Raw genomic sequence first — 12795 nt, 5'->3', positions numbered from 1 at the left:
ATGAAGGCGTATAGGGGGTGTGGGGGTAACGCCCCACACTTTCTTGATCCGGTCGTGAGTGGGGGTGATGTGATCAGCATCACGCCCCTGACCGCCTTTACCCCCCAGGGTTTCTCCCAGGTACCCATGTTATTCGACGCTGGGTGGGCGCCGGGGCCGCTTCCATTGTTAGAAAAGTTCCCGGATTTGAACCGGCCGGGGATCGAACCCGGGACCTTTAGCATGGTAGTCAGACGCGTTACCGACTGAGCCACCGCGGCTCAGCTTTAGAAAGCATTTAGCGATATTATTTTAATGCTAACAGAACCTAACTACGAGAGCATTTAGGTTTATTATTAGAAGAATGCTAAGGGACCTAATCTTTTTCAAACATTTTTGTGAAAGTAATCGCTACAACTTCACAGTATGTGTTACAGACGGAATTGCATACATAGCATGATGAAATCACGATAAGACAAAGACCGAGTCTGTTGCCACGCGCATCTTTTTTGAGGTTCCAGCAGAAAAAGAACGTGGCAGCAGACACTACCTTAAATAATTCTATTACACAAGACATATTGTTAAAATATCAATAGTGTTATTATTATTTCGAAATTAGAGTTACAAGTGCTGCTGATCTATTTTTTTGTCATAGGAGGGCAATGGCAATTTTCACTTTTTCTTTTAACATTAATTCGAAAATCAGTTCCATAGGGGGAACAAAAGACAACTTCACCAGACTTCACATTCTCTACGAAGTAAAACAATTTAAGACAGTTGAACATTGAACTGTCTGCACAGCAGCTATATGAACACTAACGCAATGTATTAGCAACTATGAAAGGAGAAGGAGACAAGTGACAATTGACGTACGAAATGGCCGGCAATTGATTTTATGGATTAGGTGAGTTTGAACATATTAATGGTTTTTCGAAAAGCGAATATCACGATTTAGTCATAATTTCATCAATAAATCAAGTTTCAACTATCAGCATTAAAATTATTGCATTTTTTAAGTGTGAATTCCGCAAATATCGATGTGATAATTTTGCACGAGTACCGACCACGTCCGTATGGCTTGCGTGTGGGCGATATTTGAGTATAGGCCTAAATTTTACTTCCAGATATAAACCAGTTTTCATTTCGATGTTTAGTCATAACCGAGAACATTCGATTATGTAATATTATAAAAATATCGACATACTTCCCATATAATTTGAATAATTGGTCAACATCTTGTTATTGACAAGATAACGCGTTGATAACAAAGCAACTATCGAATATAAAAATAAGGTAACCGTTCCGGCCCAAGTTCCTTTTGTTTTATTGCGATTTCATCATGCTACGAATGCAATTTTTACATGGTCCGATTTTAATGTGTCTCCGATCTATGAAACTGGTACCAAAAATAATAATGAAACAATACTTTTCGTTTAGATGTTAATGCTTTGTGTTACTTCTTGTGCCAGGGAAGTGATTACTATTTTATATTACCAGTTGACACACTATTGTTGATCTATGAAACTGGTACCAAAAATAATAATGAAACAATACTTTTCGTTTAGATGTTAATGCTTTGTGTTAAACTTCTTGTGCCAGGGAAGTGATTACTATTTTATATTACCAGTTGACACACTATTGTTGTCCATGATTTATTCTGCAAATTATGATGAAAAAACGTCAGTCTCGATTAACCAAACATGCATGTTTACGAATTTGGGCATGAGGAGTCTAAATGTCGATTGTTTAATTCCGAAGTAATTGTGGTACGATTTATAATAATGCCTGTACACACATACATCCTCGTTTTAGTGATTACATACATTATGTTTTCTGGAGAGTGATTTTTCCCGGTACCCTTTACCCTGTAACCCTGTGTATCCCCTCGAGAAAGTGAAGATTATGTTGTTTATTAATGTTTTGAGTTGTATTTAGCTCACGGAAATGTGTTATTGTGAAAAGTACATCTGTTACCTTAGCATGTAGCAGAACAGCCCAAAGGCTTTGCGGAAGTGAATATAGTACTCAACACGACATTTTGCAACTACAGCAATAATTTTAATTGTATGTCGTTAAGGTAGGAGTGTTAGGCTTGGAGTTGACAGTGATTTCTGATGTGTTCTTTCACTATTTAAGTGTGCATACAAACGGTTTATACTAATAAAAAGTGGCGAAAGTACTCTTGTTGATATGGAAGTTTTTACTTACGTGGCTATACTTTGGGATCAAATATATCCGTTGTGTTTTACCCACACTGGAACCAATTTTATGTTATGTAAAACATCTAGCCTGCATTTTTTTCTTTGTGATCATATTTTGAAGACTGCTGGCTTGTTCTTTGTTGCGTGAGATGAATGAAGTTTCCATGCTGCTCATTGTAGTTTACCATCATGTTGATGTTTTCATCTCAAGAGATGGTGTGTAAAATTCATGATACAGGGAACACTCTTCTTTGACTAACCTGCATACTTTTTTGAATAGATGAGATATTTGTATTGTCTCATTCTTCAGAAGAGTGTTTCTCAACCGCAGGATGACCCGATACTAGGCTCTTGCATCAATTGTACCAGGTCACGTCCGCAAGAGACTCATTAGATTCAGTAGTTGAGAACTAATTTAAACCTAAATTTTTATTTGTCAACAGGCCTAGGCATAATCTTTGTGATAATGTCAACATTTATTATTTAATTTCAAGGGCAGCTACATATTACTTAATGTATAAAGTTTTAGAGAGCTGGTATTCAAGAGTAAGATTGTTGCGATCGGGGCATTGGCGAAGAATTTACCGAGCCACAGTCTCAAGAGAGTTGAGTGTGTTGTACTACTAAATCCTTCCTTCTGGTGATGAGTGTGATTTCTTTTCATAAATTTCAACAGATCACCTTTTAATCCTTAATTTCACAATTAGCCAAAACTGGCAGAAACGCAAAGTTTTACTTCAGTGTTGAAAGTTATAGTTTGAGAAAGTTCAAGGCTATTTGGACCCCAAGTTCCTATTGTTTTATTGCGATTTCATCATGCTACGAATGCAATTTTTACATGGTTCAATTTCAATGTACGTCTTTTAACACATACTGCAGAGTTTTAGCGATTATTTAAGGTTTTGTTCATTATATGCTTTTGTAGTTAGGGTAGACAGGTTAGGTTAGTTCCCTTAGCATTAAAATAAAGTCCCTAAATGCATTATACTAAGGTTCCGATTTACTTCGACATTCATTCCCATGCTTCTACGATATTTACTGTCGCTTGTCGACGGAGACTATCTTGTCCATGAGAAGTACATAAGTTAATTTTCAAGTTGTTTTTTTTCTCTTCTTTTCGAGTCCAAACAGTGCTCATTACTTTAAGGAAGGTTCAAATTTCGTGTGACAATGATTTCCAAAATTCTACGATCATTAGTCTGTGCTAGGAGAAATCATAAAACAATCGGAACCATTACCCAATTTTGATTAAATTGCTAAAATAATGTAAACCACTTGTGAATGTGATGTATTATTATTATTTGTATGTACAAAAGGTAATTCTAAATACAGTTTTATTTGTTTCAGTACAGCTGTTTAATAAATATGGACTGTACACCAGAAATCTCCCACATTGCTGCACAATTAGTGCAAGCAGTGGAAGTAATAATGAATCCATATGTTGAGCACAACAAAAGGTTAGAGGCGTATGATGCTTGCGAAAGATTCAAGGAGTCCTCACCCTTTTGTGCACAGTGTGGCCTGTATCTTGCACAGAGAGAAAATCCCCATATTATTCGTCACTTTGGTCTACAACTTATGGAGCATTGTGTCAAATATCGCTGGAATGACATGAACCATGCAGAGAAACTCTTCATTAAGGTAATTCTGTTCTGTTTGATTTTTCTTGCATATAATTTAAAGTCTAAACTTCATTGTTCTCTGTGCATGCTGTCTTGGCAATCTGTGGACCAAGGTCATGCATAAAGTTCTACAAATAATGCCACTAAAAGTAAGAATGAGGCCTACCTCTGTTGTATTAATAAAAATGTTAGTGACAAAGATATGTAAAGTATGAGACAGTAAACACTTCCCAAACACAAGGAGAAGGGTCTATATTTCACAGCCTGGTCGCATGTTCTCAGAAGAAAACAGATGGCATTGGTGCAGCACTGTAGCCAGAAAGAAGTGATAGGTAACAGGCATAAATGAGAAAAGTTCCTCTTTGGATATGAACCCTGTTGTGTACAACTCTCACCAGCAGTAGACACTGGCTAAAATACTTCTCTTGTCGATACCTGTTACCTATCACTTCTTTCTGGCTACACTGCTCCAGCCATGCTATCTCTCTTCTTCTGTGAACATGTGGCCAGGCTAAGAAATGTAGATCTTTTCTTTCTGTGCTTGGTTAGCGTTTACTGTCTCCTACTGTGGCGCACAACTGGAAGGTGCCAAAGGGATGGCATGAGACTTTCTAGGAAAATTTTCGTATGTATTAACCCTTTCTATACCTCGCTGCCGAGAGCACTAATTTTTTTCATAAAAAAACGGTAAAAATATTATGTACACAAATACTGAATTTATTATTTCTGTATTGTAAAAAAATTAAACGATTATGCACATTAGTGGTTATTATATGTTTCTTTCTTATTGTATTTACAGTTCCATCTTAATGATGTTAGTAGAGGCCTCTATTACGTTGTTTTATTTATCCAGGGTTCCTACGCATCTTGGAAAACCTGGAATTTTAAAATATTCCTTCCAGGCATGGAAATGTTATGAAATTTCACATTTTTCCAAGCTTTACTTGGAATTTTGGAGATTGTCCTGGAAATTCCTTGGCCCCATTTTATTTGTATGCATTACAATAATTCTTCATTTAAAACAGGCCAGTGACATGACAGTGGTTTATTTACTTATGTCACATTGCTGTGTACTGTAGTCATTGTTTTGTGATAAGTTTTATTTTTTTGATTAAAGTATAATGCCCCGTGCTTTTGTATTATTTTGTATCGCTCAGAGGTAGAAAATATGATGATAATAATAATAATGGTTAAAGAAAAGGGTTTGCTATCCTAAATATTCCAAGTTCTCCAAGCATATTATTCTTGTTTATTTGTAATACAAGATGGTAATTTTTTATAAACTTATGTATACTTGTTTATTTTTTCTACCTTTGTGTTTTTTTGTATTATTGTAAAAATTAAATAATCTTCATTATACTAAGAAATGAAAGGTGTGGAAAGGAGCAGGTGTAGGGGAGTTGGGAGCCTGCATTAAAAAAAAATTAGAACTATTTTTTTTTTAATAAAAGAAAATATGTAATGATGTGTATTTTGCCATGCTTACTTTCTACACTTGTCCTGGAGCAATTGTAGAAAATCCTTGAAAAGTCCTGGAAATGTCCTGGAAAAAATTGCATGATTTTGTGTAGGAACCCTGTTATCACAATCACACGAGCTAAGTCTGTTGGGGCCCTTATTCACTTCATATTCATTCCAACCTAGTCCAATCCTCCTCTTTTTTTTATCAGTTTCTCAGTCTGCGGCTTCTTGTTTCGCATGTACACACTATTTCAGATCATTTCCTGAAGTCTTTAGTTCAATTCCACATATGTAAAATTCTCATCCACACTATTTGCACAGCGCACACTCTTTACAGAAAGCTTTCTTGTGTCTCTCTAATCCGCCATTTTTTTTGTCTGTCTTTGTGTAGCCATAAACACACAAAAAACTTCCCCCTCCTGGGGTGAACTGGCTGGCAGAGGAGGTGTCCACAAGAGCCACTTTGGGTCACTCACAAGAGGTGCTGCCCTCTTGCATATTTTGTTACACTTAACTGCCCATAATCTGTCATGGATCGTATATGAGGGTATAATGGCCGTACTGGGCATCAGTTACCCCTATCAAACAAAATACCCAGAATAGTCAGAATAGAACCAATGCACAATAAAAATATGAGTAAAATATAAAATTTCTTCCCACATCTTCTCGCCAGAGTTCTCCTTGACTTATGCTCACTTATATCCCAGAGAAGAATGCCAACTACACATGAAAAAAGATATGAATATATACGAAAAAAAATTATATTATTAAAATAATGAGAGAAAATGGTGGTCACACGCCTAGTTTACATATTTTTGTTATCCACCCTTCTGGTTCTTTCCCTCTTTCTACTTATGTGTTAAAAATGTTAGTGACTATACACAAAATAATATCAGTGAGACAAAATATGTCATCGTCACTCAGTTTACTATTGTAATGTAAATATCTGGACAATACTATGCAATCCACATGGAAATTCACCCAATGTTATAGACAACTTTTGCAATTTATAATTTCAGGGTTATTCTTTAAAAATAACAGACAATTTAAAAAATGTTGCTGTCAAACTGTAATAGAAGAACAGTTTCACAGCTAAAGCCCAGCCCTGCTTATGGAGGTCCTGTATTACATTTATTGTATCTATTTTAATTGTAATTTTTTATATGCCTATTTACAGGATAATGCCATGAAGTTGATGCAGGGTGGGACACAACATCTGCTTCAAGAACAAACACACATCAAAGATGCTTTGTCTCGTATTGTTGTAGAGATGATAAAACGTGAATGGCCTCAACAGTGGCCCGATCTACTGGCAGAATTGAGTGATGTTTGCAGAAGAGGTGAAAGTCAAACAGAATTGGTGTTATTTGTGTTTCTGAGACTTGTCGAAGATGTAGCTGTGTTACAGGTATGTGAGAGAATATTACATGCCTATTATGTAAAAGTTACTGCAACCAATACATGTCTTTGTTTACACATATTAGTCAATTAGCAGTTAGAAAAAAATGTTTTTAATGTATTAAAACTAGTTTGTTCTGTGGTCAAAATAACAGTTGGGCTGAAAAGTTCGTAGGCTAACATAGTAAAAAATATTTTTTTGACAAAATTCGATTTTATTATTCAATATAGTTGCCTTCGAGGGCGATACAACGATTATAGCGGTCATACAATTTTTCGATGCCATTTTTATAGTACGATTTCTCTTTAGCCTCAAAATAGGCCTCAGTTTCGGCGATTACCTCTTCATCAGTGCTAAATTTCTTTCCAGCGAGCATTCTTTTAAGGTCTGCAAACAGGAAAAAGTCACTGGGGGCCAGATCTGGAGAATATGGTGGATGGGGAAGCAATTTTATTACGGTTGAATATCGCTAAACATTGCTCCGAATCATCAAAACGTTGTTGCTTTTGATCGATTGTGAGCACGCGCGGCACCCATTTTGCACACAGCTTTCGCATGTTCAAATATTCATGCACAATATGTCCAACACGTTCCTTTGATATTTTTACAGTCTCAGCTATCTCGATCAACTTCACTTTACGATCATTTAAAATTATTTTGTGGACTTTTTTATGTTTTCGTCGGTAACAGCCTCTTTGGGGCGTCCACTGCGTGCATCGTCTTTGATGCTCATTTCGCCTCGTTTAAATTTAGCAAACCACTTCTCAACGGTTGATTTTCCTGGTGCAGAGTCCGAATAATGTTTACCAAGCCAAGCCTTGGCTTCAACAGTATTTTTTTTCGCCAAAAAGCAATGCTTTATTAACACACGAAATTCTTTTTTATCCATTTTTTCACAATAACAAAAGCTGCTTCACTCACAATGCTATATCTCACGAACTAATTATCCGGCAGCTGTGAAATTTATACACGTATCTTTTGAAGGTTAGTACTAAGTAAAAATCACATGGATTTAATTCTAGTAACGCCATCTATGAGTCAGCCTACGAACTTTTCAGCCCAACTGTTAGATATTTCCATCATAGCATATGATACGTAGTATAGTAAAATGCACCTTCTTGTATGAAAGTAAAAATCCACTTTTTCGTATTACTTATTTCTCACTAAGTTGTTTGAATTTCTGTAAGTAATCCTTAAATGTGATGTCGATATTTTCACTTTTTGTGAACAAAATGGTGATGATGATACAAATATACGCTCCTGTTCAGATTACTGGCCTCCGTGGTGGAGTGGTTAGCACATCGCACTACGACGTCAGGGGTTCCAGATTCGAATCCTGGCCTGGACAAGGATGTTTGTGTGTCCATTCATCAATTTCATCATATCACCACTCATCCCCATCTTCGCAAATTAGCCAAAAATGGCACAAGACGCAAAGAAAAATTAAAGCTAAGATTTAAGAAGTATTTGTAGTAATATTTTATCACATTGGGACTCAACACGTGCACTGTGTTGAAAAATATAAATTTTGGGAATATGTAATCAGGATTTCACTATGTGTGTATATCCTTGCACTTTTGTTTTGTTGGTATTCCAATTTTTGGATTGGCCTTGTCTCTTCTTCGGGGATTGTAGGTTAAATATAATACAGTGTGTCCGTAAAGTCATGGTGCACTTTTGACCGGTCACAGGAAAGCAACAAAACAAGATAGAAATGTGAAATTTTCACCAAATAAAAGGAAAACTCTCCAAGTTTCCGTACTATGATGCGCAACCGTGTGCACACACAGGTGATGACGCAACACCATGAACTGCGCAGCAGCGGATCAGCCCTCGCCCACGCCAGTCGAGATGTGGACGGTACAGAGGAAAGTCCAGTGCGTTCTGTGGCTTGCGAGGTTCGAATCCGTGAGCAAAGTGCAACGTGAATATCGTCGCGTGTACAACGAAGCGCCACCACATAGGAATAACATTAATCGGTGGGATAAGCAGTTGAAGGATACCGGCAGTTTGTTGGACAAACCCCGTTCTGGTAGGCCATCGGTAAGTGACGAGTCTGTAGAGGCTATACGGGAGAGCTACCTTAGGAGCCCTAAAAAATCTGTGCGTTCGTGTGTTCGACAATTACACCTAAGCAAGACTACAGTTCATAAGGTGTTAAAGAAACGTCTGTGTTTTTCGGGTTACAAATTGCAGCTGTTGCACGCTATCAAACCGGCGGATAGACCCACACGATTCGCGTTTGCTACAGATATGCTTCATAAGATCGACCATGATGAACGATTTCTGCAGAAGATTGTGTTTAGCGATGAGGCGACATTCCATGTCTGTGGGCATGTTCATCGCCATAACGTCCGAATATGGGCTGCTGAAAATCCTCGTGCCTACGTTGAGTACGAACGTAACACCCCCAAAGTGAACGTGTGGTGTGGCCTTATGCATGATAAAGTGATAGGCCCATTTTTCTTTGCGGAGCAGACTGTGACGGCAAACAACTACCTTGACATGTTGGAAATGTATGCAGTGCCACAATTTCCAGAAGGTGTCATCTTTCAACATGACGGCGCGCCTCCACACTACGCCAACATTGTTCGTGAGTTTCTGGATACAACATTCCCCCAGCTGTGGATAGGCAGGGGTTCTGTCCAGCCATGGCCACCACGATCCCCAGATCTGACGCCCTTAGACTTTTACTTGTGGGGTTATGTGAAGCAACATGTGTACAGTGAACATATCAACGACATTAATCATTTAAAACAGAGAATCACAGACGTTATTCACTCTGTTACACCAGACGTCCTTAACCGTGTGGGGGAAGAACTTGAATATCGTTTAGATGTGTGTCGGGCAACAAATGGAGGCCACATCGAACTGCACTGAATAGGTAAGAAACTTGGAGAGTTTTCCTTTTATTTGGTGAAGATTTCACATTTCTATCTTGTTTTGTTGCTTTCCTGTGACCGGTCAAAAGTGCACCATGACTTTACGGACACACTGTATATTTTTTATATCCTTTAATGTATTATAAATCATTGTTCATCAAGTTTTAATCTTCTTTCAATATCTTGTATTTAATGTTAATGGTTTCTTTTTATTTCTAGACACTGGAGTCCAATCAGCGCAGAAAGGATATTTATCAAGCTCTGACAGTTAACATGGGGGATATATTTAGCTTTTTCCTTAGTCTTATAGATGAGCACTGCACTAAGTTTCGTGCCCTGACAGAACAGCACAAAACGGAAGAAGCTGCTGCACCTGCAAGGGTTGTGCAGGTTAGTTTCCCTTATATTATACCAGCATGAAATTTTAACAATTACCAATAAATTACTGATAGAAAATTTGCCATTATACTGATTTCTGCTTTCATATTGAACTGATATAAAATTGCATATAACACATGATAAACTTCAGCGATTCATCAAGTTCCTTAATATAAGGTCTCCAAATAAAAAAAATCATCCACACTAGGAAAACTTATTTAATGGCAAGTAACACCACGCCTAACCTGGATAGTCAAGCTGTGTGATTTGTGTGGCCACATACTTTATGATGGATAAGACATCAAGATTCTGGTAAAACATGTGCACATTTCATCATCAACAGTGCTATGTAAAACATTTTGTGTATAAACTGTGAATATAATCCTAAATTTAATTTAAAACAATGGTTATTTAAAGAAAATAAACATTTCCTTTCCTCCTCCAATTATAAACATCAATAGTGGGTAATAAGGAATTGAGTATTTTTTACAGATTTGATTGATTCCTAAATTAATTTGGCAATATTTTTGTAAGCTGTAGAAACAAGTATAAATTACATTTTTTATATGTTTCATGCAGGTGGTGCTGCAGACATTAACTGCATTTGTTGAGTGGGTATCTATCAACCATATCATTGCTAACAATGGACAGCTCTTGCAGATATTGTGTGTACTACTAAAAGACGAATCATTCCAGTTCAATGCAGTAGAATGCCTTCTTTATGTAAGTATATATATATATTATTTTAAAGTTTCTTATGTACAGTACACCGTATCGTGAAGGTACAGGAAGGGGGAGCTGGAGATTCTCTATCTCAACCATTTTTGTATGTGTGATGTGATCAACGTCACACTCTGGCTGCTTCTGCCCCTTCAGGGTTGCCCCCAGGTACCCATTTATTTGAGGATGGGTGAACCCCAGGGTTGCTTTATGCAGGCACAAGGGAAAATTTCAAACTTAGATCACCCAGCCTGGGAGTCGAACTCTGGTCTCCAGCTTGACAGTGAGATGCTTTAGAATAATGTTCACCAATACTTTACCAGTTGAGTTGGGGTTTTATCTGTATTACTATGCTGTGCCATTGTCAAGTAGCATTAGATATATCAGGAATGTAAAGTGTTGAAAAGGTAAACACCCACTTCTGGTTGACTTTCTATACTATCTTTACAACCCAGCAATGTCCATGACTGCAATGTAGCAGATATAAAAATATAAATTCATTCTAACTTCTACATATATGATTTCATTTGTCTGTGCTAATCATGAACAGACTGATACATGTGAGTGGAATCCCAGTTTTACATTACCTGATTCACAAGGGTGGGAAATAGTCAATAACAATCATTAATGTCAGTTTTTTATGACAAGTTTTACCTGACAATTTTACATTTTGGTGTCATGATTATAATTTTGAAAGGAAATGCTTTTTTTTAGAACAATATTGAAAACATAGGTTTGTGTTCAATAAAAGGTTTGCTTTGAGAATGCAGACATGCATAGGTCAGTGAATTTTCTTTTTACAAAATTGTAGACTTTTCTTTTTACAAAATTGTAGACTTTTCTTGTATGTACGCATTGCTTGCATTGTATAATTATTTCTCTTGTAGTCTATGGTTGTTACAAGCATAAAAACACAGTTTTTTGTTGTGATGTTTCAGGAGAACACACTCCCTTCATCAGACATATAGTTTTAGTTTGATTAAATATACAGTTATAACAATGGTTACAAAATCAGTTATACAATGGATCTTGTTTATGTTACATCACACACCATGATCCTCTGTGACTATGAGATTTCACAGTTGCGAATATCATCATTGAAAACATGTCAATTTTTTAAATAACAAAATTTTCCATTATATTAACACTAGAATGGCGGGAGGGCTTAAAATGACCCCTTTCTTTGTCCTTTTTAAGATGGTATATTGAAATCTACACAATATAATTTATTTCTGTGAAAGTTTATGCTATACCATGGCGCGAGACACTGGACAAAAAAGAGAAGTTCCCTAGTTGGATTAATTTCCATGAATGTATGCAAAGCCTTCAATACCGTTGATCACAAGTTGCTAAAAGAAAAATTAAAGAACAGATTTGGTTTCAATAGCCAAACAATTCTCTGGATGGAATTTTTTCTCGCGAATAGAAAAATCTCAACGAAAGTAGGATGTTCACTTTCCACCAAGCAGTCAGTGTCCTCAGGCATTCCACAAGGCTCTATACTTGGTCCAAAATTATTCAACCTATTTATTGATATATCACTAATAAATTCAGATTTATCGATTACTCTGTACGCAGATGTGATGCTGAGTGTGTGAATGTGTTTGTGTTTATATTGTGTTATAGTTGTGATGTGTTTGTGTAGTAGTTGTGCTGTCTAATGTGTTTGTGTTCGTCTTGTGTAGTAATTGTTCTGTCTAATGTGTTTATGTTTGTCTTGTGTAGTAGTTCCTCCATTCATATTGGGGGTTAGGCGTAGAGCTGACAACTCTGCACTGTAAAAAAAATGTCAAGAAACAGCAATATAAGGCCATGGATGTTCCCAAGGTAAAATATTCCGGAGGTAAAATAGTCCCCCGTTCGGATCTCCGGGTGGGGACTACTTTGGGAGGTCCCTGGACTAAGGATAAGATCTACGTTAGGAATAAGGATATTAAATTAGGCACCTGGAATGTTCTGAGCCTTTACCGGCCTGGGGCATTTCAGTGTACAGTTAATGAGATAGTGAAGTATAAATTGGATGTAGTAGCTGTCCAGGAAGTTAGGTGGCCAGGAGAAGGGAATTGTAAAACTAAAAATTATACTTTTTTCTATGGTGGTACTGAATTTCATAATTTTGGAACAGGCTTTTTCATAAATAATAGAATTATCTC

General features: G+C 36.9%; 1 protein-coding gene across 4 annotated transcripts in view; it reads left to right on the top strand.

Moving 5' to 3' along the window:
* The first annotated feature begins 817 nt into the window (after positions 1 to 817).
* Positions 818 to 12795, top strand: part of LOC145985385 (exportin-5-like) — a 37334-nt gene continuing 25356 nt past the window's right edge. Inside the window, exons 1-5 of one of the 4 annotated variants that reach the window (XM_083119352.1) lie at positions 818 to 883; positions 3533 to 3821; positions 6441 to 6671; positions 9764 to 9934; positions 10502 to 10645. In XM_083119352.1, coding sequence (XP_082975478.1) covers positions 3546 to 3821; positions 6441 to 6671; positions 9764 to 9934; positions 10502 to 10645 — 822 coding nt within the window. In that variant the 5' untranslated portion in view covers positions 818 to 883; positions 3533 to 3545. Of the gene's footprint in view, positions 884 to 1061; positions 1273 to 3527; positions 3822 to 6440; positions 6672 to 9763; positions 9935 to 10501; positions 10646 to 12795 lie in introns of those variants that run through there. The other 3 variants (XM_083119351.1, XM_083119353.1, XM_083119354.1) reach the window with 3 other exon arrangements.

The sequence above is a fragment of the Lepisma saccharinum genome, chromosome 3 (assembly GCF_977018435.1).
Source record: "Lepisma saccharinum chromosome 3, izLepSacc3.1, whole genome shotgun sequence".
Lineage (NCBI taxonomy): Eukaryota > Metazoa > Arthropoda > Insecta > Zygentoma > Lepismatidae > Lepisma > Lepisma saccharinum.
This window is presented reverse-complemented; position numbering and strand designations above follow the sequence as displayed.